Below are 25,585 nucleotides of genomic sequence, written 5' to 3' on the forward strand. Positions count from 1 at the left end.
ACCATGCTGACTTTATATTATCTTGTCCTGTGTCACCAAGTACTCCATCACCTCATCCTTAACAATTGACTCTAACATCTTCCCAACCACTGAGGTCAGGCTAACTGGTCTATAATTTCCTTTCTGCTGCCTTCCTCCTTTCTTAAAGAGTGGAGTGACATTTGCAATTTTCCAGGTCTTCTGGCCCCATGCCAGAATCCAGTGATTTTTGAAAGATAATTTCTAATGCTACCACAATCACCAACGCTACCTCTTGCAGAAGCCTAGGGTGCAGTCCCTCTGGTCCTGACTTATGTACCTTTAGGTCTTTCAACTTTTTGAGCACCTTCTCTCTTGTAACGGTAACTGCATCCATTTCTCTTCCTTCTCACACTACAACTTCAGGGATACTGCTATTGTCTTGCACAGTGAAGATTGATGCAGTATACTCATTTAGTTTATCAGCTATCTCCTTCTCCCCCGTTATTATTTCTCCTGCCTCATTTTCTAGCAGTCCTATATCCATTCTCATTTCTCCTTTATTTTTAACATACTTGAGAAAACTTTCACTATCCACTTTGATATTATTTGCTAGCTTGCTTTCATATTTCATCTTTTCCCTCCTAATGATTTTTTTTTAGTTGCTCTCTGTAGGTTTTTAAAAACTTCCCAATCCTCTATCTGCCTGCTAATTTTTGCTTTGTTGTAAGCCCTTTCTTTTGCTTTTACAATAGCTTTGACTTCCCTTGTCAGCCACGGTTGTACTATTTTACCATTTCAGTATTTTTTTCATTTTTGGAATACACATGTCCTGCACCTTCCTCATTTTTCCCAGAATCGCATGCCATTGCTGCTCTGCTGACATCCCTGCCAGCAGCTCCTTCCAATTTACTTTGGCTGACTCCTTTCTCATACTACTGTAATTTCCTTTACTCCACTGAAATACTGCTACATCAGACTTTACTTTCTCCCTATCAAATTTCAAGTTGAACACAATCGTATTGCAATCACTGGTTCCTAAGGGTTCTTCTACCTTAAACTCCCTCATCATCTCCAGTTCATTACATATCACCCAATCAGCTATAGCTGATCCCCTAATGACAAACTGCTCTAAAAAGCTATCTCTTAAGCATTTAACTCTCTCTCTCGATCCATTACCAACCTGATTTTCCCAATCGACTTGCATGTTAAAATCTCCCATGACTACTATAATATTGCCCTTTTGACTCACCTTTTCTATTTCCTGTTGTAACCTGTGGTCCACTTCCCAGCCACTGTTCAGAGGCCTGTATATAACTGCCATCAATGTCCTTTTATCCTTGAGTTTCTTAACTCAACCCACAAGGATTTAACATCTTCTGATCCTATGCCACATCTTTCTACTGATTTGATGCCATTCTTTACCAGTAGAGCCACACCACCCCCTCTGCCTACCTTCCTATCCCTCCTATATAACGTGTAACCTTGGACATTCGACTCCCAACTATAGCCATCCTTCAGCCACGATTCAGTGATGGCCACAACATCATACCTGGCAATCTAATATTGTAACAAGATCATCCACCGTATTTCTTATACTACGTGCATTTAGATACAACACTTTGAGTACCGTATTTGCTATCTTTCACACTTTGCATCCCTAATGACTTGATACTCAGCCTGTTGACTGCAAGTAAGTCCCATCACCTGCCCGTCTTTCCTGACAATCTGACTGCACGCTATCCTTACTTTTTTTTAACGATTCGTCCTTTCCTAAGTCCCTTCACTCTGGTTCCCACCCCCCGTGAAGTTAGTTTAAACCCTCCCTAACAACTCTAACACACCAGCCCATGAGAATATTGCCCCCCCCCCCCGTGATTTAGTTCATCACTGGCCACTAACTACAGGGATTGTAGGGATTGTCAGCAGCTTCACCCTGGCAAAGATTCTATGTCAGGGGCACTTAGCCTTGACACATAACAGAAATGGGGGCAATTCACTTGGCAGAAGTCAGGTAAGTAATGGCAGATTTGCAGCTGTCACTAATTCAATAATGGAAGGAACACTTGACTGGTATTCCGCTGATGGTGTTCTGACATCAATGTGGAGTATTGTGTTCAGTACTGGTTCTCTTGCCTAAAAGATAGAAGTGTCACTGAGGGATGCTGTGACAATTCTTTAATAATACGGAGTGGTGAGCTTATGAGACAAGATAATGTCAGAACCAAAATGTGCCCTTCAGCTCACAGTGCCTATGCTGAGCTAATACGATCCTGCCAACAACTTATTCAGATAACTTTAAACCTATTGCTTGTTCTTCCCAATCCCCAACTGCCAGAATTGAGGATAACTTGGCCCTATTTCTGTCAAATCATAAAGATTGATAAATTTAATTAATCCCAAACAGAGTGATGGGAGAATTATTTAAAGGTTAGAGTTATGTTTCTTTCAAGAGGCTAACAGCAGGTGGATTTTTAAAACTCTTGTTCTAGTTTCTCTCAGTTCTCTCCAGTCTAACTTGCTACACTCATCTTTGTTGCAGGTTTCCATGTGTGGGATGACATTTCTTGTTCTCTTCCTTGGAAATTTCCTTACAACAGTCCGTGTTATTTACCAGAAGCAGAAACAGATGGGGGAAAAGGCCAAGAAACAGTTATGAGACGCAAGGAAGACCAAGATCTGGGCTGGTTATTGTCACACCCCAGTGAAATGCAGCAGTTTAAATACACTGTGTTGTGTTGTAGCTTTCTTCTCTTCACTGCCCCTCACCTGTTCTTGCCAGGTCCCACAACAGATGACCAAGTAGGTGTATGCATGCAGAGTATATCAGTTCATGAACTGACACTTAAAATTACCTCCAAATAAAGTTGTACAGGCCCACTCAAGAGCACCACAGAAGTACAGTCTAGTATTTAATAAGACCTATTCTTTATCATTATAGCGGTGGGGAAATGACTAGAGGAGCTACTGTAAGACTAAACTTAACCAGCAATGCATTTTGTCATTACACATCCGGTACAGTTTGGACTTCCACATGTGTACAGAAACATGCATCTGATCAAGTTTACACTGGAATGGTTTTGCTGTCATGGATTAAAAAAACTATTGTACTTGAAAACTAAAGTTTATTTCAAATAGCTTTTAAATGTCTTCAGGGTTATTTAGAAACTGTACAGATGCTCAAACTCTTCTCGGGCTTCAAGCAGGTATAGGTATTGATTATAACCAACATTTTGATGACAAACTGCCATCTTGTTCAGAGATGATGTCTGGTGGTATTTTTACCCCTGTATTCCGTCCCTCCTGATTGGATGAGGACTAACCAATCAGGTTTCTGCTCTCCCACCTAGTTTACAATCCAATTCCAGTTCTTAATTAGAATGAGACCTTTGTCTTTGTTAACATTCTTTTCCTCTAGTTTTATTCCAATGGCTTCCTTTACCAGGCGGTCCCAAAAACCACTGGCATGGCACAGCAGACAAAGTCAATCCTAGGGCCATTGCAAATGCAGTGATCTGCTACCGCCAATTTCTCCAGGTAACCCAAATGGATAGGCCTCACATGCGGATTTCAATGTGGATTTCCACTGTGAGAAATTGGCGGTAGCAGATCACTGCATTTGCAATGGCCCTAGGATTGACTTTGTCTGCTGTGCCATGCCAGTGGTTTTTGGGACCGCCTGGTAAAGGAAGCCATTGGAATAAAACTAGAGGAAAAGAATGTTAACAAAGACAAAGGTCTCATTCTAATTAAGAACTGGAATTGGATTGTAAACTAGGTGGGAGAGCAGAAACCTGATTGGTTAGTCCTCATCCAATCAGGAGGGACGAAAACAGGTACAAATGCCACCAGACTAGACTTGCCCAGGTATCATCCCTGAAGATGGCAGAGTTTGTCATCGAAATGTTTGTTGTAATCGATACCTGCACCTGGCTTGAAGCCAGAGAAGAGTTCATCATCATATACATAGGAAAAGCACTAGATCATTTTTGTACAGAAGCTTAATATAGCCCAGGGCAGGTATCCAGTTATGGGCTCTACTCTAAGCACACAAATTTTCAAGACACTGGGTGCTAAAGGTCGGCTTGTACCTTTGTCCCTTTCTAGGTTAGAAGAGACTATGTGGTGAGCCAGCAGTAGCTGTTCCAACAAAATCCACCTCTCCAATGCTGGAAGTCTGACTTAAACAGAAGGAAGGCAGGTGCATCAATGGAAATAGTTAACAAGTCAATGGCCTTCCATCAAAAAAACAATTGGATTAGTGCTTCATACAAGAGGAGAAAAGGGTGTGAGCTAAGGGGAGCTCTCCCCACTGGATCATCAACCTACCCACTTTGGAAAGACTAGCAGACAGATGGATTAGGGTGAGATTGTGGAAAAAGGACAGATTAATTAATTAATTAACCATAAATTGGCTAGCATTTTCAAAAGTAAAAAAACAAACAAAAGACCTGATGTGAAACTTCCTCTCTCTCCAGAGCAGTTGCCTGACCTGCTGAATGTTTTTGTTCACGTTAAGCAGTATTTTTTCAGGCCATGGTCATAGCTCAAGGTCTCATTGATAAGATTCTTAACTGGATAGAATGGTTTTACCTTTTGATAATTTAATCAATGGTCAGCTTCAAACAAATACATTTTTTCCAAAAAAGAATTGCTGGGTTATTGTGACTTGCATTCACACATACAAAAAAACACAAAATACACCTTTCATTGCTGATGTTCTTCGGTAGGTACCCCGATACATCTTTGTCTCTATAAGCAGTTCTGAATTCTCGGAATTTTAACATTTGTTTTTGCCTTTTTGAATGCACCAACTTTCCTGTGCAACCAGTGTTTTGGCACCTTTCACCTTTGGACCTGCCAGCCGCAAAGTAAATTTTATTATCAAAGTACATATGTCACCATATACAACCCTGAAATTCATTTTCTTGTGGGCATACTCAAAGCTCAGAAAAGTATAAAAGAATCAATGAGTGGTCTTTCTGGACATAAGGTGCAATGGATACTACCTTTTGAGTATTCTTAATTGATCACTACCGCCAGTGAGGTAAGTTACAATAGTTTGGGCCCCAAATGGTCAGTCAAGAAATTAGTCCAGGATGTTTGTAAACCTTTTTTAATCATTTAAGACAAATTACGTGATAATAAGTCTACACATACACAAAGCATCATGGAAACATTAGCAACAAAAGTTATAGAGGTGGATAAAGATATTACATTCGGTCAAGGAAAGAGATTAGAAAATGTACAACGGGATGATGTGCTTGCCTGGTATCTAGAAAAATAAATTCACTAGTAATAACGTGGTAAAGGCTTTGCATTAACATGTACTGGCAATTTTGATGGTTTAAAAAGTTAACAACCATGTGTCCAGAATTCTACATTAGCTCTGTAGACAGTGATTTGACAACATGAAAATGTACCCAACTGTCTCAGCATGACTCTGATAACAGGCAAGTTATTTTCTAAGTTAGCATTAAATTGCGATGCAAATGGCCCACAGATGCAACTGGAGTTTTTCCACTGAGCCTCGCCACTCCTTAAAGATTTCCCACAGGTTACATTTCTCATTCAAAATGGGAAAAATTGCAAAGCCCCAACACAGCCGAGCACTCAGATCAGTTCAGTCTAGTGGGCAGCTTTACGTAGCATAGTATGTTAATCAGATGAGCAGCTAACCCTGACTTTTCACAAGGGAACAAATCATCTCCCCACGGTACATGCTGAAAGATAAAACACTATCATATTTATAAGAGATGCATACACTGGCTGTTCTCCAATTTTGAAATAGATGAACTTACGGTTTTCTCAACCTAATTTCATTCATTTGCTGGGCAATGCCATCCTAATCTTCCAACCACAGCTAGAACTAGCTGAGCCAATGCAAGGTCTAATGCTTCTGCTCATCAAGAGATCCACTTGCATTCCTCTACTTCCTGTCAAACATGCTGTCAGGATCTCAAAGTAATGAGGATTTCAGAACTGAATAAAGGATGTGTGCTGTATGTCTCAATAATCACATGTAAAGTTTTCCTGCAAGCTCCCATTCATATTAAATTGAAGAAGCATTTCAGATGTTGTTTTGGATTTGATCTCCAGCTCTTTACAACCTACAGATCCATAAAAATCAAACAAGTCAAACTAGTACAGAACCTCCTGGGCCAAATTTCTAGTGTGTATATCACTGAACCCTAATACAAATTAATCAGCTGGACATTGTAAAGCTATTAATATTCAATTTTGGGTTTTTCATCAATTAGAAAGGGCTCAATTTTTTATTTGGTTAGAATATAGCTGCAAGGTACTGGACAAAATTCTACTCATTAAAATACAAAATGAAAAATCTAACAACTCATAAACCACTGATGAGATTTTAAACTCTCAAAATAATTTTTTTCTTCAAAAAAAGAAAGTGCTGGAATTCAATTGAGATTTTTTAAAAACGTTTAAGGTAGATACCAAAACAAGGCTGCTATAAATGCAAATTACAAGAGATTGAGGAGAAATTTTATTCAGACTAGTGAGAATGTGGACTATGTGGATGTGATGCAAATGGGCACCAATATATAGGAGAGTTATGGAAATGTGTTGGTTGGTTGAAAGGCCAGCTGCTGACACAATCACTGAACAGACAATGTAATTACTGTATTACAGTGCAATGCAATTTAAGCACACTTCCCAAATGACAAGTAAGGTACAACTAAGCCAGTCTGTCCATCCTACTGGCTGTGCATATCAGATAGAAGGAATTTTAACAAGACTAACGCAACATTTAATATCAATTACATTCTGCTCAAGAGTCATTAGCAATTGTAGAGCTGCTTGTCACAATGTTGTTAAGTGTATTGTGTCCCTGTCACAATCCATTTCTACCCTAAACAGTTAACAACAGAAGTCCTCCCAGTTGTTTTGGCACTAGGCAACACTTCTCATCTATACTCATGGTGACCATTACACAGACAGAAGGCATCACCCCTTCCCTTACACTTTCAACAGTGAACAGCCCAAAGTAACAACCCTTCCTGATGTATTCCTGCCCTTTATTAGTTTCCTCCTCCTCAATCCACTTCTCATCTCCGGCACTGCTGTAATTTGACTCTCTGTTGATTTCTGGTCCTTTCAAAAACATTTGTTTGTGCATGTTCAATGTAGTGAAAGTGGTTAACACAGTTGTTACCCTGGGAACACTGCCTATTTTCAGTCCAATTTCCTAAATTGTTGAAAATTGCAATTAGAAAGACTTCAGCACAGCTATCAATAGAGCACACTATAATGGCTGCATAAATTCTACTCTCATTGGGGTCCTACCCAATCAGACATGGCATTCAATTAACTAAGCCTGATCTAAACAAGGGCATTCAATTTGCCCAGTAATAGTTTTTGTTCAAAAATAAACACTACAGAACTCAGTTACATCTTTTGCTTCTGGTCAGTTACTGAATTCATTTTTTTTCTACCAGAGATTGCATCGATCAACTTTTTCTCTCCATGTTCTGGAGAAGTTGACCACTGTCTTCATTAAAGTAAAACTGGAAAATTTAACATTCCTCTCCTGGTGATGCGCAAGAAGCTGAAACAGTGGACAATGACAGATCAGCCAAGGAGAGTATGCCTAATGCGTGACTATGAACAACAGGAATTGAAGCAGTATGAAAGACCATGGTAGAGTTCGCTAAGTTCAACAAAATTCTTACTACACATAAAAGGTTCAATAGACTTGCCAGCCTATGGAAGCATAAATAGATATGATTACATTTTTCTACACACAGGAAGGCTATTCACTCTAGTTCATCAACACATTCCATATTTAAAAGGCTTATCTACAATAAACAGATGATTGCACAGGGTCCTCCACCGAGAGAGGCCTGCACGTTGTTGTGGTTTGAAGGCTGGAGTCAGGGATTTATGCTTTGGCTCTTGGTAAGGTCAACCATGCCAAATAGATCAAAGCTTAGCAGCCAGGTTAAGAGTGGACCACTGGTCCTCCAGGTTCAGGGATTTAGCTCAGGGCTAACAACCCTGAGTGGCAAAACAAAATTGTTACGGAAATAGCAATGAAGAATCTTTCTACATGAGTGTGAGGGTATTCCTGAGTCTCCTCCTGGAACTGGCACGACTGACAACAGTGAAAACTGAGCTACTGACATGATGAAGAAAAACCTGAACACCGCTAGAGATAGAGGACTTTCATTGCTGCACTAAATGCCACCAACGTAACTGGCAGTAGAGTACAGAGGTACAAGGCACTCATATGGACTTCAACTGCTTAGTGAATTATCCTAACTTACAAAGCAAGTGTTTGTTCTGAGTCACAAAGCTATATTACTGAATCTGCAGGCATGTTTCTGTTGAGACATTGTTGCAGGCAAGTAATACTAAAGTGCTTTAGAACACACAGTTTAGAGGGTTAAAAATCAGGTGTTCTTCAGTTGAAGTACTGCAAGTCCGAAGTTATACTGTTAAAAGTTGCAAACAACAATTTCAATCTGAGAAAGCTTGGAATGTTTTTAAACATTGAAAGATTGAGTAACGACAAACCATTATATGTTTTGGACCAAGAATCCCAATTAAAATAGCAAATACTGCCACAAAATTTCTACAATTATGAGTAGAGCACGCTTACGGTAACCTTTCCCCATCCCAATAATTTCATTACTTGTCTGTTAAAGAACTATGAATGATCTCAAAAATGAGTGCCAATCAAGTCCACTCTTAGTTTCAGAAATAGTCCATAGTCAGTAATATTGTCCCTTCAGAACATCATTATGCCCAAAAGGGGCATAAGCATTTAAAAAAGACAGAACCCATGAAAAATAACAAAAATTGGAGACTGAGCAGAGGGATGTTGGTGTTGAGAACTTGAAGGCAATGAAAGAATGAGAAATGGCCAGAACTTCCCTTGAATAACTTGCACACAAAGGCAAGTTATTTAAGGACAAGACTTGGGTTCCTAGCAGCCACCTCTCAATAGAATTGGCATGTTACTGATTAAAGGAGGAAATCTGTAAAGTCAATTTGAAAGTGAGCCAAAACAACCATTGAAGCTTTTGCAATCAAATTTTACAAATGAAATTGTTTCTCATTTGATAAGTATTCAAAACTTGATCTCATAAAAATTAATGCTTCTTAAGTTATTCACCAGCAAAAGATTACACATGCAACAGCAGATTTGAACTGTGACAAACAATTTTGCTTTTTTTTTAAAAAAAAAGCTTGCTCATTGCATCCAAGATTTTTTTTATATAAAATCGAATAAATGTCTGCCAAAGGCAATGAACTAAATCTTGACCTGCTTTCTGACATTTGCCAAGTTTCACCTTCTCTAAGAATCAGAGAGTCAATAATTTAATGTTTCATAGCCAAAACTCATTTTACATCATAACAGAAAAAAGTGGGAAATGCACTAGAGGCCAGTGTGTGTAAAGGTCAGCCTTTGGGCAATAATCTTCATTCAGATAGTGCCTGCAATTTCATTTGTTGTTGCATCACTCCAGCATTTCCACACTTCTATTTTATCTCCTTTTAATGCAAGAAATGGACTTCAGACTGAGGGGCTCGTCAGAAGCCATGAAGATCTCAGGTTTGCTCTGTTGCACAGACATCAGCTATGGAAGTACTGCAGCACTGCAGAATGGAAGAAGACCCTAACATGTTCCATTAGCTTACATGTTTTAAGCATGAAAAGGGGGGTTCCAGGTTGAAGCTTCTGTTGGATATTGTGTTTGCTAGACTTCTGCTATTTTCCAATTGTCAATAGTGCCTAAAAATTTTCCAAAGTAAGGATCACAATTATATGAATCTACTTACGATAAAAGGAAACAGTACATTAGAGACAACCATTCTGTTTCAATCTGAAGATCAAGAGCTCAATTATTCTTCTAAGATCAAGTATACTGTAAATCAGCATAATTTAGTAATATTTCTATTTAGTTATAGGATATTAGATAAAAATTTGCAGGCTATGCCAAATTGAAAGGATGAAGAAAGCTCAGGGAGTAATGCAGTCCGATGACCTCACCCACCACCAGCTTTTCTCTCAAAAACAAAATAAAAACAACAGAAGGATATATAACTGATAACTGTGTAAATGTAATGGCCTGCTCAATGTATGCAAACTGATTCTTCTTATTGAAAATCTGCTGCTATTTTCAATGTTACTAGTTGTGTTTTCCCTACAATATCATTCAATTATTTTATTTGAAACATTAAAAAAAATACAAGACCAATACAGAGGAAATTAACCTTAGGAGTTACACTCTGTCGTGTGTGGCAGCAGACCAACTTAAACAATTCTTATTAAAAACAGTTTGCCAGAATTTGAGTCTTTGTAATTCAGAATAACTTTTAAAAGTCAGTTACGGAAAGTATCTCATGATAAATTTTGGTATCAATTCTGATGGAGCACAGCACTGACTGTAGCACAAAGCTTTTCCTCCACAGATTCTACATTATGTTAAAATTATCACCTCATTCTTTAGTTTTAATGATCTTTGCATTGATTATTGTAGGTCACCAGCTGTGAACTACTGATGTCCTGTTCATTTGTACAATGCAGCAAAGGCTTACTGCCCCAATTTCCACCTTAGCTCCACACATCCGAAGAATAACGGCCTTTTGTCATCAGTTTCTTAATGTAATCAACGGCCTGCTCGTGCTTCATATTTCCAAGCTCAGCGGCAATTTCATAGAATGTGTTCTGGACATCTCTTGCCATGTTCTTTGCATCACTGAAATAAAAATAGAAAGTCTTGCATTTACATTGTATTTTTTCCAGCCTCAGTTGATCCTAAATCACACTAGTCATTTAAATACTTTAAAAACATATATACACTCAGAGGTTACTTTATTAGGTATGTGTCCTGATACATGCTGTATATTCTATGCAGTTCATATCTCCCCCCTCTTAAAACAGAAATGTATCTAGAATTTCCCTTGATCCAGTGCAAGTGTGGAACTACATGCATCTCACACACTCCACTTACCCACAGATGTAAATATGCCCATTTTCCTTGTGGATCAGATCCCACACATTTTCTTTATTTTTCTTCAATAAATGTTGGACATAAACCTAAAGTTTTTTTTTGAAGGAATCATTGAGAAGGGGGGAAGAACAGAGAGTTAAAATGAATCATCCAAGACCACACAATATACAAATGGACATCGCCACTGGCTCACTTTTCTCAAACCTCATGAAAGATTTAACTATTCTGTTTCAATGCCTTATCTAAAAGCTAATTGTAACAATAACTGACATTTATGTAGAACACAAAACACTTAAAAAAAACCTCAAAGATACATCACTGGGCCATTACTAAAAATCTAATACTGACCTGAAGGAGGTAATATATTGGGAAAGGTGATTGAACATCTGGTCAAGGAACTAAAGATTGCTAAGGATTAGAGGTGGATATATTTAGAGCTGCCAATCATAGTAAGTGAAATTACATTTTCCAAAATTGTCCCAATTTTGCTTTCAACTAACTTCTGCCTCTCAAATTTTCAAATTTTAGTCTGTAGTTAACTAAGAGATTAAGCTTTCAATTACCCTTTTCTATTCAAGCTAGTTTTCAAAGTCCCCAAACTTCTTGTGGAGTCTCCAGAACCAAATACAATTCTCAAGATGCAGTCCAAGATGTAAGCACCCAACTTCAGCAGCAAGGCAACTGACATACTGTACTGATTTGCTAATCTCAGTGATATTTTCATTTTCTAGTTCACAGCAGGGATAAATTTGGGTTTTACTCTCAGATCACAGATTCCATTAGTTAAATACTTGCACCATCGAATTTTTTAAAAGAAGTCTATTATTTATCTTATTTCAACCGTCATGATTCCTTCCAAATACAATCCGTACCAGTCATGCTTGTCCACACTTTTAACAGCAGTGCTCCGGAAGCAGTTGTCACCCTCATCCCTTTCATGAAACTCCAGGGACTGATGCTGAAACCCTACTTCCTGCATTCAGAGCCCAAAATAAACTGCTCAATCTTGTGGATGGAATCAGACAAACATTACCAAAAAAAAAAGGGTAATCTATTCTTGGCTCTTTCAAAAAGCCCATTATTCCCCTCCAAATTTTACTTCAGGGTATTCAACAACTCAAGCCTTTCATATAAAAATTTTATTTTCAGTGGATACATATATTTCTTGGCAAAGCATGATCAATAGATTTAAAAATAGAACTGCAGATATCAGCAACAGAAAGAATACTTGATTTTCAAATATAACAGAGTTGCTTTTGAAATTCCAAATGTAGCTTCTTTAAAAACTCAACTACGTTGGAGTCAGAAACCAGTAGATTTCCTTCCCCGGAGGACAGTCCTGTAGTTTTTTTAAAATGTCAATTATCACTGTAACATATCACATTTATTTACAACTTGGATTTAAATAAACACTCACAACACGCTGGAGGAACTCAGCAGGTCGGGCAGCAAACGATCAGTCGACGTTTCGGGCCGGAACCCTTCGTCAGGACTGTAGGGGGAAGGGGCAGAGGCCCCATAAAGAAGGTGGGGGGAGGGTAGGAAGGAGAAGGCTGGTAGGTTCCAGGTGAAAAACCAATAAGGGGAAAGATAAAGGGGTGGGGGAGGGGAAGCAGGGAGGTGATAGGCAGGAAAACAATGGGTAGTAGAAGGAGGTGGAACCAAGAGGGAGATGGTAGGCAGCTGGTGGAGGGGGTAGAGTGAAATAGGGATAGAGGAACAGAGGGGGAGGGAATTACTGGAAGTTGGAGAATTCTATGTTCATACCAAGGGGCTGGAGACTACCTAGACGGTATATGAGGTGTTGCTCCAACCTGAATTTAGCCTCCCCGCGCTCCTACTGCCCATCTTATTCTCCCACCACCCTCTTTCCTCCCTGCAACTCCCAACCTTCCCTCTGCCCCTCATCGCCTCCCCATTCCTCTGATCCCTCATCCTCCCCTAACCCCACTCTCCCTGAACATCCCAACCCCCCTCTCCCTCCTGAGATCTCCCACTCTTCACCCTCCTCCAACCCCAGCCCCAACCCTTGCCGTGTCTTCACCATCCCCTCTGACCTTCCCCTCTGAGGCAGAATGTTCCATCCTTAGCAAGGACCTCACTTTTGTCCCCCTCCATCCACACCTCAGTGAATTCCGTGCCCGCCATGACACTGAACTCTTCTTCCGTTGCCTACATCTCCGAACCTATTTCTTTGGCAAGGATTCCCCTCCCCCTACAGATGACCCCTTCTCCTGTTCAACCCCCCTCCTCCTCCTGGACACCCCGCCCGGGCCCTTTACCTGCACTCGATCTCTTCATCTCCAATTGTCGCCGAGATATCAACCGTCTCAACTTCACCACTCCTCTCTCCTGTTCCAACCTCACTCCCTCTGAACGCACTGCCCTCCACTCTCTCCGCACTAATCCCAACCTCACCATCAAACCTGCTGACAAAGGTGGTGCCGTAGTAGTCTGGCGGACGGACCTCTACCTCACTGACGCCAAACTGCAGCTCTCTGACACCTCCTCTTACTTACCCCTGGAACAGGACCCCACCAAAAAACATCAAACCATTGTCTCCCGCACCATCACCGCCCTTATCAACTCCGGAGACCTTCCATCCTCAGCCACAAAACTCATAATTCCCACACCCCGTACCGCTCGGTCTTACCTCCTCCCCAGGATCCGCAAGCCTGACTGTCCCGGTAGACCCATAGTTTCTGCCTGCTCCTGTCCCACTGAACTTGTATCTGCCTACCTGGACTCCATTTTGTCACCCATAGTTCAGTCCCTCCCCACCTACATCCGGGATACATCCCATGCCCTCCACCTCTTCAATAACTTCCAGTTCCCCGGTCCCGACCACTTCATTTTCACTATGGATATCCAATCCTTATACACCTCCATTCCCCATCAAGAAGGCCTCAAAGCCCTCCGCTACTTTCTGGATAACAGACCACTACCCTCCTCTGGCTGGCGGAACTGGTTCTCACACTTAATAACTTCTCTTTCGGCTCTTCCCACTTTCTTCAGACTAAGGGTGCAGCTATGGGAACTCGCATGGACCCCAGCTATGCCTGCATCTTTGTTGGTTATGTGGAACAGTCTATACTCCAAACCTATTCTGGTACTGCTCCCCAGCTTTTCCTTCGGTACACTGACGACCACATTGGTGCTGCTTCCTGCACCCATGCTGAGCTCGTCAATTTCATCGACTTTGCTTCTAACTTCCACCCAGCCCTCAAATTCACTTGGTCTATCTCGGACACTTCTCCCCTTTCTCAATCTCTCGGTCTCCATCTCTGGAGACAGACATCTTCTATAAGCCCACTGACTCATAACTACCTCGACTATACCTCTTCCCACCCCGCCACATGCAAAAATGCCATTCCCTATTCCCAGTTCCTCTGCCTCCACCGCATCTGCTCCCAGGATGAGGCTTTCCATTCCAGGACATCTCAAATGTCCTCTTTCTTTAAGGATCACGGTTTCCCTTCTACCGTCATCAATGATGCCCTCACCCGCATCTCCTCCATTTCCCGCACTTCGGCCCTCACCCCATCCTCCCGCCACCACAACAGGGACAGAGTTCCCCTTGTCCTCACCTACCACCCCCACCAGCCTCCGCATCCAGCACATTATCCTCCACAACTTCCGCCACCTTCAACAGGACCCCACCACAAAGCACATCTTTCCCTCTCCACCCCTCTCCGCAGGGATCGGTCCCTCCACGACTCCCTTATCCACACGTCCTTCCCCACGGATCTCTCACCCAGCACTTAACCCTGTAAGCTTAAGTGCTGCACCTGTCCCTACACCTCCTCTCTTGCCACCATTCAGGGCCCCAAAGAGTCCTTCCAAGTGAGGCAACACTTCACTTGTGAGTCTGTTGGGGTCATCTATTGCATCCGGTGCTCCCGATGCGGCCTCCTCTACATCGGTGAAACCCGACGCAGATTGGGGGACCGCTTCTTCGAGCACTTCCACTCCGTCCGCCACAACAGACAGGATCTCCCAGTAGCCACCCACTTCAACTCTGTTTCCCATTCCCATTCAGATATGTCCCTACATGGCCTCCTCTACTGCCATGATGAGGCTAAACTCAGGTCGGAGGAGAAACATCTCATATACCGTCCAGGTAGTCTCCAGCCCCTTGGTATGAACACAGAATTCTCCAACTTCCAGTAATTCCCTCCCCCTCCCTTCCTCTATCCCTATTTCACTCTGCCCCCTCCCCCAGCTGTCTATCACCTCCCTCATGGTTCTGCCTCCTTCTACTACCCATTGTGTTTTCCCCTATTCCTTCTTCACCTTTCCTGCCTATCACCTCCCTGCCTCCCCTCCCCCACTCCTTTGTCTTTCCCTTTTTCACCTGGAACCTACCAGCCTTCTCCTTCCCACCCTCCCCCCACCTTCTTTATAGGGCCTCTGCCCCTTCCCCCTTACAGTCCTGACGAAGAGTTCCGGCCCAAAACGTTGACTGATCATTTCCACGGCTGCTGCCCAACCTGCTGAGTTCCTCCAGCGAGTTGTGAGTGTTGCTTTGATCCCAGCATCTGCAGATTATTTTGTGTTTTGAATTTAAATACCCTTATTACTACAACATTATGCCCTTGGATCAAAAGTCTAGAAATCAGGCTGCTTGCCCATGTCACCTGACTTTACATGGGCAACCAATCCCACAACTGTTAGGAGTAAAATGACACCAGCTGCAAACCCTGGGAGATAGCATTTTCAAAACACATGGGAGGCCAGAAACAGGAACAGAGTATAGATTACATGTTTTCAGTTCAATTTACCTTCTCTGCCTGGTCCCTGGAGAATGCTACATGAAGTTGAGTGAGAACACCATCCTTCTGGAAGCCCTCCAGTTCTTTTTGATACAGATAGTCTTCATTCTCATGTCGGCAGCCATAGTACAGAACAGTCTCACCAACCTCCTTCCCTGTAAAACCAGATGGACAGACCTGTCATCACCAATTCCTTCCATAATCAGATACAGAGACCCAAAAATGCTTGATGACTAACAAAAAGGAAGCAAAATAGCAAGCAATGAAAGCAGACTCAGTGACAGCTGACAGGGATGTCAAATCAGCAAGAAGCCTGATAGAATGGCAAGTGATGAATAGAACAAATTGCAGATAGCCAGCTGAATTTTTAGCTGAGATATTTAAAACTTGTTTTAGATTGGGTTTGTGCTTATTTGTTACATTATTGCAATCTTTTCAAGGAGCCCAGTCACCATGGTGACTCATGAATCTATTATATCTGATCTAGAAATGCAAGAGATGATGCATGGCAACATTTAAATGGAGTAAATATGGTACAAATATGGAAAAAAGTGAGAACGGTTTCAATGGAGAGAACAGCACACAATGAGCATTTGAATGAAGAGTATGTTATTAGGTCCTATTGCAAAGCTCTCAATTTACACATTGATTGCTACTAGATTCAGTTACTTTATTTATCGAAACACAGTGGGAATAGGTCTTTCTGGGCATTAGAGCCACGCTGCCCAGTAACCCCCAATTTAACCCTAGTCTGATCATGGGAGAACGTACAATGACCAATTAACCTGCTAACAGGTACGTCTTTGGACTGGGGGAGGAAACAAGAACACCCAGAGAAAATCCAGACACAGGGAGGACACACAGATAATAGAAACATAGAAATCTGCAGCACATCACAGGCCCTTCAGCCCACAATGTTGTGCCGACCATGTAACCTACTCTAGAAACTGCTTAGAATTTCTCTACCGCATAGCCCTCTATTTCTTTAAGCTCCATGTACCGTGAGGCGATTCAGGAGTGCCTCTATAAACTGATTGAAGACAGAGAGAGACATTTATCATTGATAGTTTGTTTGGAAAGGAGAGAGAGACAGAGTTATTTACCACCGATATGTTGCTTTTGAAAAGAGAGAGACAAAGATTAATGGTTGGACTGTCACTTTAAGGTATTGGAAGTAACTTTGGACCTTTACTGAGTTTGGAGCTGGAGACGGCACCCAGCAGTTCGTAAGTTGCTATGGTGACCGAAGGCGGTGTTATTTAATGGACACTCGGTGTTATGATTTTCAGCAGGTTGTTGATGTTCCTTCAAGGACTTGTTGCCTGCTTGTGCATTTCTTCACAGACAAAGGAAGGAGGGACTCTTTGAATGACAGGTGATGCTCAGCCTGGTGAAATAACTGGGAGGTCAGATGATACAGACGTCAGGACACATGATCTGGACACTGAATGAGCATTGTTGTGCCCGCAGAGAAAGTGGGTTTTGGAGGATCGATCAGGCGGATCGATCCAAATTGCTATTCCAACGTAGGAGAAGAGGTTGACTGGTGCGGAGTTGTCTATGTGTCCACCCTTGCCGGGGTGATAGCTCCACCACAGGAAAACTGGTCCCCCTGGTTAAAGTCACAGTCGGTGACTTGTGAAGGATTTCGGAGGACAACGAGAAGATCGACGGCATCAGCTCACCTGAGGACTCAACTCACTCTCTCTCTCTCTCTCTCTCCATCACTACTCAACTAAATACCACGAACTGAACTGAACTTTACTCAACATCGTAAGACTGTATCTTTTTACCCCTAGACTTAAAGAAGCTTGGTTTTCATACATATATATTCCACACTTACTTTTATATATAATCATTGCTAACCTGTTTGATTTATGTACATTCATATTACTGTATTGCGTAGTTACTAATAAATATTAGTAGTTTATAGCAATACTGGACTCCAAAGTGGTTTTTATTTCCACTGGTTTCATTAGCCCCGTCACAGGGTATGTGACAGTACCCATCGAAGAATCTCTTAAAAGACCCTATTGTATCTGCCTCCACCATGCATCAACCACTCTTGTGTGTGAAAAACTTACCTCTGACATTCCCTTGTACCTACTTCCAAGCACCTTAAAACTATGTCCTTCATGTTAGCCATTTCAGCCCTGGGAAATAAAACCACACGAACAATGCCTCTCATCATCTTATACACCTCTGTCAGGTCACCTCTCATTCTCCATTGCTCCAAGGAATAAAGGCCAAGTTCACTCAATCTGTTCTCATAAGACATGCTCTCCAATCCAGGCAACATCCTTGTAAATCTCCTCTGCACTCTCTCTATAGTATCCACATCTAAGGTATTGTCAGAATTGAACTTTAAACTCTGATGCCCCAAGCTGCAATAGCATCAATGACTTCATACTGTATTGCACAGTCTCCAAGAATCAACTTAATATCACAAAAAACAAATTGTCCCAATTCACGTCACAGAGCAACCACACTGCATTACAACAAGGTACCACAAAGGATGGAACAAGTACTCCTACTGACAGTACTGATCAGCAGAAAAAATTGCTGGCAATGACACAGGAGCACTTGTGGTTAATGTGTGTCATTGGCAGACTGGAATAAGAGAAACAGCATGTATATTTATTTATTTATTGACATACAGAGTGGAATAGGCCCTTCTGGTCCTTCGAGCTGTGCTGCCCAGCGATCCCCAATTTAACCCTAGCCTAATCACAATGACCAATTAACCTACCAACTGGTACTTCTTCGGACTTTGGGAGGAAACCAGATGCCCGGAGAAAACCCACACAGTTACAGGGAGAACACACAAACTCCTTACAGACAGCAACAGCAATTGAACCCAGGCCACTGGTACTGTAAGCGTTGTTCTAACCACTATGCTACTGTGCCATCCAATAAGGAAATAGCAGAAACAAAATATTTCTCTATCTTCAGGAAAGACAACACAGAAAACCTCCTGGAAACAGTGGTCCACAGGAATTGGGAAATTGTATCCTAGGGCTCTGCAGATTGCAGATCTGGAGGAAGTGGATGTTCGTATTCCCATCTTCCCAAAGTTTCACTAGTTCCAGAATGGTTCACATTGATTGCAAGGCAGCAAATATAACCCCACCACCCAAGAGAGCAGAAAGAACACAAGAAAACTGTAGACCAATTAGCCTAACAGTTTAACAGTAGCAAAATATTTTAATAAGTACCACTAAAAAATTAGACCTGGGTAGTAGCGACACTGCACTGATTTACGAAAAGGAAATCATGAATGACAAACCTGTTATAATTCGAAGTTGGTGCAAAACAGGTTGATGTATTTGGATGAGGTGCCACCTCAGATCATCCAACAAAAGCCAGAGCACACAGTACTGAGGGCAATACATCAACACAGATGGAGAATTGGTGAAGAGGAAAACTTTAAGGAACAGGACAGTTTCAGATTTGGTGGACTGTGGGGATCAGTGGAGAGGTCTCATTAAGATATAATGAACAATTTGAATGAGGGGACAAAGTGTAACATTGTATAACTAAGTTTACCAAAGATACAAGCTGGAAGGAAGTGCAAGCTGTGAAGAAGTTGCAGAAAGGCTTCAGGGCACACAGACAATCTATGACTGGACTAGGATGAAATTTAATGTGGAGTGCAAAGTCACTTACATTGGAGGAAAAAATTGAAAGTTGTGTTATTTACAAGTGGCAAGCTGGCAGTCAAAGTAATTTGACGTCTTTGCATAAAAACACTGGAAGTTAACATGCTGTACAGTATGCTTAAAGGGCTTCATGTGGTAGATGTAGAGAAGTTAATTTCAAATTGGGCATCCAGAATAAGGACCTGGTCAGAATAAAATATTCACCCAGATGATGGTGAATCTTTGGAATTATCTAAATGAGCTGTGAAGACTCATGCTGAGTGTATTAATAAAGGGATCAATTTTTAAATTTTTTTCCCCCGATCTTAAGATTGTTAGTTAATGCAGGAAAGTGTTGCCGAGATTAAAAAAAAAATCAGTTGTGATTGCACTGAATGATGGAGCGAGCAGAAAGGATAAACAGCTGTCTCCTGCTTTTATTTGCTGGGCTTGGGCTGCATTCTGACCAGCAGTGGCTGTGGGTCATTTCTGATAACACTGTGTCCAGACCTTACGGTCACATTATATAATCCCAGATCCCACAGCTCAGAATCGTAGCCATACCAGTCCTCAGAGGCAGCCTCTGCACGTTACCTTGCAACTCATATCAAGGCCTGCAGCGGTGAGATTAGGTTAACTATCTCGGTGTGGTGGGAGCTCCTGTGCAGGCATCAGTATGCAACAGTGGGGCGGAAAGGTTCCCTGCACAGTCCAAGAACCCAAATAAAATATAATGGCCTCTATTGTCACAGACTGCACTAGCATTCTTATTCCTTGCACTAAACAAGGCAGGCAGTAGTATGCAGGAGTGGGCATGTATTAGGAATCATCTCAAAAGGAGCTAAAAAGAGTACAAGGAATGTCATAATCAGCACGACACTTACAGTGCAAAAGGAACAGTGGTCTGCAAACATTAGAAGTATGATTTTCATCCTGTACCTTGTTGCTTCAGCCAGGCTCGTTCTTGAATAAAACCAACGAAGGGAGCAATGCCTGTGCCAGGTCCGATCATAAGGATGGGGGTGCTAGGTTTGTAAGGTAGCCGGAACTGAGATTTCCTTACATACATTGGGACAGTGGGCTTGTGGCCGTTATCTGTTGGCACTTTGTTGCGTAGCCAGGTTGTTGCAACACCTCTGTTGGTACGCCCTGTTTTCGATACATATTCCACCACAACCGCACAGATATGAATTGAACTGGAGTGAACCTAAAGCAAACATTTTAAAACCATTTAAAATATGACATTAAAGAATACAAACTCATTAACAAATAGAAAATTAATTTACAAACGTACTAAATAAGGTGATGTTGGTTGATTAAGGGATAAGTAACTTCAGTTACTGTGTGGGTGCCCAGATTTCTTCCCAGAAACTCAGGATGCCTGGATTGGTAGATTAACTGGCTACAGCAAGTTACCAGCTATTGTCGGTGGATGGGGAGTTGATGGATACAAGTACATGTTCGTGTGATAATGGAGTGGCTCAGAGTTGGTATAGACCCTTTGGGTCACAAGTCTTTCTGCTGTGAACACAAGGTATATTGAATAACAAGGATTTGAGTTTCCCTGACCAAAGTAATGCTGCAACATCTGTTCAACTATCAGACAAGGTTGTGATTTTATACCATAAAGGTACTGCAAAGTAAATCATTCCCTAAATAGTGCATTACAGGGCAAAATTTAGTCATTTTATCATGTGTCTGCTGTGATGCTTGAACCGTCAAGTAGGAAGTGTTGTTTTGAGTAGACTGCAGGTAGAAACACCGGCCTTAACTCCAATCACCTCTCTTCAAGCCACAGCGGGAAATTAAGGCAATCAGGTGTTCCCTCTGATGTCCAGTTTCAAATGGGTTTTCCCAAGCAAACTTCATTAATCATTCAGCTTCTAGTCCTGCAGAATAATGTCAATGAGCTGCAAGGTCAGCAGTGTATTAGTCCTAGGATACATGCAGCGCCAATCATTGGACTAAATTAACTCAACTTAAAGAATCCATATTCAAACAAAACGGCTTTTACAAAAGACCATTGTTTATTTTTACTATTCTATACAAGAAAACATGCAATGAAGAAAATGGTTTATCGGTGTAATGGGGCAAACACTATACACAAACTCTGTGCTCTTAAATGGTCCTGAAAGTGAGCTGACAGTTGCAAGCAGCCATATGAAAAACAGCACATCCCACTGTCTATTCACCATAAAGCACGAATCCAGCTCAATTTAAATGCAGTTGATCAGATAAATTTAAAATTATTCATCCATGCATTTTTAAAATGAAATTTTAAAATTGATTTACTGTACAACTTCATGTTATAAATGGCTTCCATGAATTACTATTTTTCTATAAAATCAATAATCATTTGACAGAACTTCTCAGCTCACCTTTGAAGATGAAGCAATAGAGTAGTAGCGGGCCTGTAATCGGGGCAACAGCTCACAGAGGTGATCAATGGGAGGGCGGAGAGACTTCAAGTCTTCCAGGATGGCCAGAATGTTCCTTCTATCTTCTACCACCCACTTCAAGTATTGGGACTGAAAGACAACACAGTCACTTCAAAGCTGGCTCAATGGAAGCCTTCCATGCTGCCATTTTTTTTCAAATCGAGCCAACCATTCATGAAAATACATTAGCCTACTGTATACAGATAGCATCAACTCAAATAACCATAGGACATACATTTATTAACGCAAGCCATATTCAAGCAGATAAACAGAATAGTTTATTCTGTTATAGTCACTGCATTGTGACTATTTTATAGCACCGTTATCATCTTACAATTTTTCAAGGCAGTTACTACTGACTCAAACCACACATTAGGATAGGTAAATAAAAATTAAAACAGGTTGGTCTGTTTAAAGGAGTCTTAATTAGGGACAGGAATTGAAAGGTTTGAGAGAGAAACTGTAAAGTTTAAAAGGTAGAGTATTGAGAATAGATCATTGAAGGCAAATGCTGTAACTAATGATTGAAAAAGTTCACTAGATACCCAAAAAAACATTTGCCTAACAAGGTTCTTTGTAATTACTGACACACTTTACCTTGCCTTCTGGGGAGGAAGAAGCCATTTTCCGCAGGAAATCTTGCTCTTTGGGGTCCGATGCATACTGTGCCAGCTCATACAGGACGTTAGTACGTGGAGGATTGGTGATATCCAGATAATGCGACAGTGCTGTCCGGTATGTGGTTGGGCATGGGAATGGATGACTTTTATTGGACTCCTCTAGAACCATACAACCACAAACGAATAATTAACAACACACTCATAGTCACAGTAGAACATTCATTGCAATGAGGATTAATAAAGATGTGCATTCAGAACATTCAGAAAAACTGATTTCAAGCAAAACAAGGTGAAGCTTAAGGTTTTAAAAGTTCTTAGAAAGGAAAGTGAATTCCACTTCTTTTGAATAGATTCACTGCAGATTACATGTCTTACGCACAACATACCTTAATTAAGTTAATTTTAAAGTGCAGAAAGAAATAAAAAGGTTGGAAATGTAAAATAGATTGATTGATTGATTGATTGATTTATTTATTTATTTATTTATTTATTTTAAAAGTGTCACTGTGTTGGAAAAGTACTGCAGTTAGCTATAGTTCTATTGAAAACTCCAGGTGTATACTCACTGATTTTGAATTATTTTCCCAATCCCTCACATTGTGATCAGGTCAGAAATTTCATGATCAAATCACAATGAACTCAGTGCTTACAGAGCCAGTGGCTTTTACTGTGCCATGTTTTGGTTACATTAAACATTACAATATTAACAGTTTCAATTGGTTATACTACGTTTTAGGTAAATTGTCCCTTTCACTCACAAATTAACCAATTTTTCAATTTGAATAGGAGCCATTTATATACTGTCACTCAACATTTAGTCATTTTTTCCTCCTACTTTTCCTTTTCTTACGACTTACCTAATTATGAAGCTTACTTTACACTTACCATCAAGATTCTTTAAAGAAAATACTACATCCAATTCTGAGTTCAGCACTTTGCCAATTTCAGTGACAATTGTTGAATCATTCATGGGGAACACTGCCACGTGATCACCACTCTCATATCTACAACAGGAAGGAAAGCAACCATAAAAAAGTAAGAAACACAAGTGTAAATAACCACATACCTACTTAGCTGGTCTTAAAGGTCATGCTGGAACTAAACACAGATTGTTATTACATGGGTATCACGTTGAGTTAAAGTAAATGAAAAAAAGATTAAAGGAAATATGAAGATAGATCTAGAATGTCATCGGGTTTGAAAAGAACTCCCTGAATGCATGGTACAGACAGAAACCCTTACCACAATTAACAAGTGGCAAGTCATAACTCTGGGTGGTTCACTGTGAAGGATTAAATGCGGCAAGACAGAAACAGTTTGGGCAACTCTTTTGATTAGCAATGACAACAGTTACAATGGCCTTGTCTGTGTGATAAGTTTCTATAGTTTCTTAGCACAAGACAAATTATGTAAAATGGCACGACAAACTATTTAAAAGGAATGTTTGGCAGGAAAAAATCATTATTTCTATGCTGTGGGGCTTTAAACATCCTCCTCCACAACACAATTGCTGTACTCACATAAACACTGATCAAGTAAAGTGAATGTTGAATCTTATTGTAAGAAGGTTAAAGAGCAGAACTATGAAGTCTTGCAACACACATGCAAGGCTTTGGTGAGACATTAGAACTACAAGTTAATCTCTTACTAGCTCTTCTTTCAGTTAGTCCTGACGAAGGGTCTCGGCCCGAAACGTCGATTGTACCTCTTCCTAGAGATGCTGCCTGGCCTGCTGCGTTCACCAGCAACTTTTATGAGCACAGTTTTGATTTGTTTTAAGGAATAACATACTTGGAGAAGGTGCAAGTTACACTAGATAGATTCCAAGGATGAGGGCTTTGTATTACGAGGAAAGATCAATTTGAATAGGTCTTTACTCTGAGATTTAGATGAATGATCCAAGGGGAAAATGCTTCACTGGTGAAATGGCTATAACTAGGACACACAGAATAAAGGCACTTGCAATACTTGGCACGTAAAACTTAGACATAGGCTCAAGCTTGTGAATCTTTAGAATTCTCTTCTTCATTGGGTTGTTGAATAGTCAAAATTTCAGACTGCAGCTAAATCCAACATTAGAGAATGAGGTAGAAAAGCGTTAACAAGGATGAGATTAAAATGATTGTATGGAAGACCATATCTGGCTTGTGGAGCCAAAGAGACTCCTCCTATTATAGTTCTTGTTTCATACAAAAGCAAAAGGGCACTCACATTCTTGAAGTTGTCACATTACCTTATCTTTGAACCACTGATGTCCAGCTCCAGGTGCATGAGGTGCCGTTCTCCTCCTTTATTCAGTTTTCGATTCAGTGTCACAGGTGCCAAAAATGGGTTCTTTGCATCAAAAGGCCTAGGGTGGACATGAAAACATTGATGAAAAACTTGGTCTAAGAAGAACTTCATTCAGATTAATTGGAGAAGAAAGGAAGCCAGGAAAATTGAATTTTCTAAATGTAACAGTCTGGCTACCTTCTGATAAAAGCAATAAAGGCTACTCACTCTCTTCTTCCTGCTATCGATAGTCTTAGAATTCACTATGGCCATAAATTTTTAAACTGGCTTAACTTTTCTTACAATCGCCTTAATGCTTTTTCATATGGACCTTATAATCTTGCCTCTTGAAACAAAACAAGGCAAAATTCTACCACATCAACCAGCTTCACTTTACTACCATATCAACCATCTCGATTTTACTACTCCTCTCTCCAATTCTAACCTCACTCCTTCTGAATGCACTGCTCTCCATCAGTTTATCTACTGATATCTTTTATAAACCCACTGATTCTCACAGCTACCTGGACTCTACCTCTTCCGACCCTTCATTTGTAAAAATGCCACTCCTTCGCTCAATTCCTCCATCTCTGCCACACCTGCTTTCAGGATGAGATTCTTCATTCCAGAACTAATGAGATGGTCTCCTTCTTCAAACAAAGGGGCTTTCCTTCCTCCATCGTCAACGTTACCATCACCCATACATTTTCCATTTCGAACATGTCTGTCTTCACCCCATCCAGCCGCAACCCCACCAGAGATAGGGTTCCTCTTGTCCTCACCTACCATCCCACCAGCTCCATGTCCATCACATAGTTCTCGGCAACTTCCGCCATCTCCAGCAGGACCCCACCACCAGGCACATCTTTCCCTCCCCTAACTTTCTACTTTGCCCAGGGGTCGCTC

At 41.0% G+C, this 25,585-nt stretch overlaps 2 protein-coding genes across 3 annotated transcripts in view; one reads left to right on the forward strand and one right to left on the reverse strand.

The window, feature by feature from the left end:
• The window catches only part of tmem120aa (transmembrane protein 120Aa), a 43,174-nt gene extending 39,887 nt beyond the window's left edge, over window positions 1-3,287 (forward strand). Inside the window, exon 11 of one of the 2 annotated variants that reach the window (XM_063031427.1) lies at window positions 2,501-3,287. In XM_063031427.1, coding sequence (XP_062887497.1) covers window positions 2,501-2,617 — 117 coding nt within the window. In that variant the 3' untranslated portion in view covers window positions 2,618-3,287. The remainder of the gene's footprint in view (window positions 1-2,500) is intronic. The other variant, XM_063031426.1, reaches the window with a different exon arrangement.
• A 454-nt stretch (window positions 3,288-3,741) lies between these two features.
• LOC134336850 (NADPH--cytochrome P450 reductase-like) overlaps window positions 3,742-25,585 on the reverse strand; it is a 102,147-nt gene continuing 80,303 nt past the window's right edge. Inside the window, exons 9-16 of the mRNA XM_063031428.1 lie at window positions 24,642-24,758; window positions 23,294-23,412; window positions 22,386-22,567; window positions 21,729-21,878; window positions 20,290-20,557; window positions 15,722-15,867; window positions 10,941-11,026; window positions 3,742-10,685 (exon numbers count right to left, since the gene is read on the reverse strand). Of these exons, the coding sequence (XP_062887498.1) occupies window positions 10,541-10,685; window positions 10,941-11,026; window positions 15,722-15,867; window positions 20,290-20,557; window positions 21,729-21,878; window positions 22,386-22,567; window positions 23,294-23,412; window positions 24,642-24,758 (1,213 nt within the window). The 3' untranslated portion in view covers window positions 3,742-10,540. The remainder of the gene's footprint in view (window positions 10,686-10,940; window positions 11,027-15,721; window positions 15,868-20,289; window positions 20,558-21,728; window positions 21,879-22,385; window positions 22,568-23,293; window positions 23,413-24,641; window positions 24,759-25,585) is intronic.

The sequence above is a fragment of the Mobula hypostoma genome, chromosome 23 (assembly GCF_963921235.1).
Source record: "Mobula hypostoma chromosome 23, sMobHyp1.1, whole genome shotgun sequence".
NCBI lineage: Eukaryota > Metazoa > Chordata > Chondrichthyes > Myliobatiformes > Myliobatidae > Mobula > Mobula hypostoma.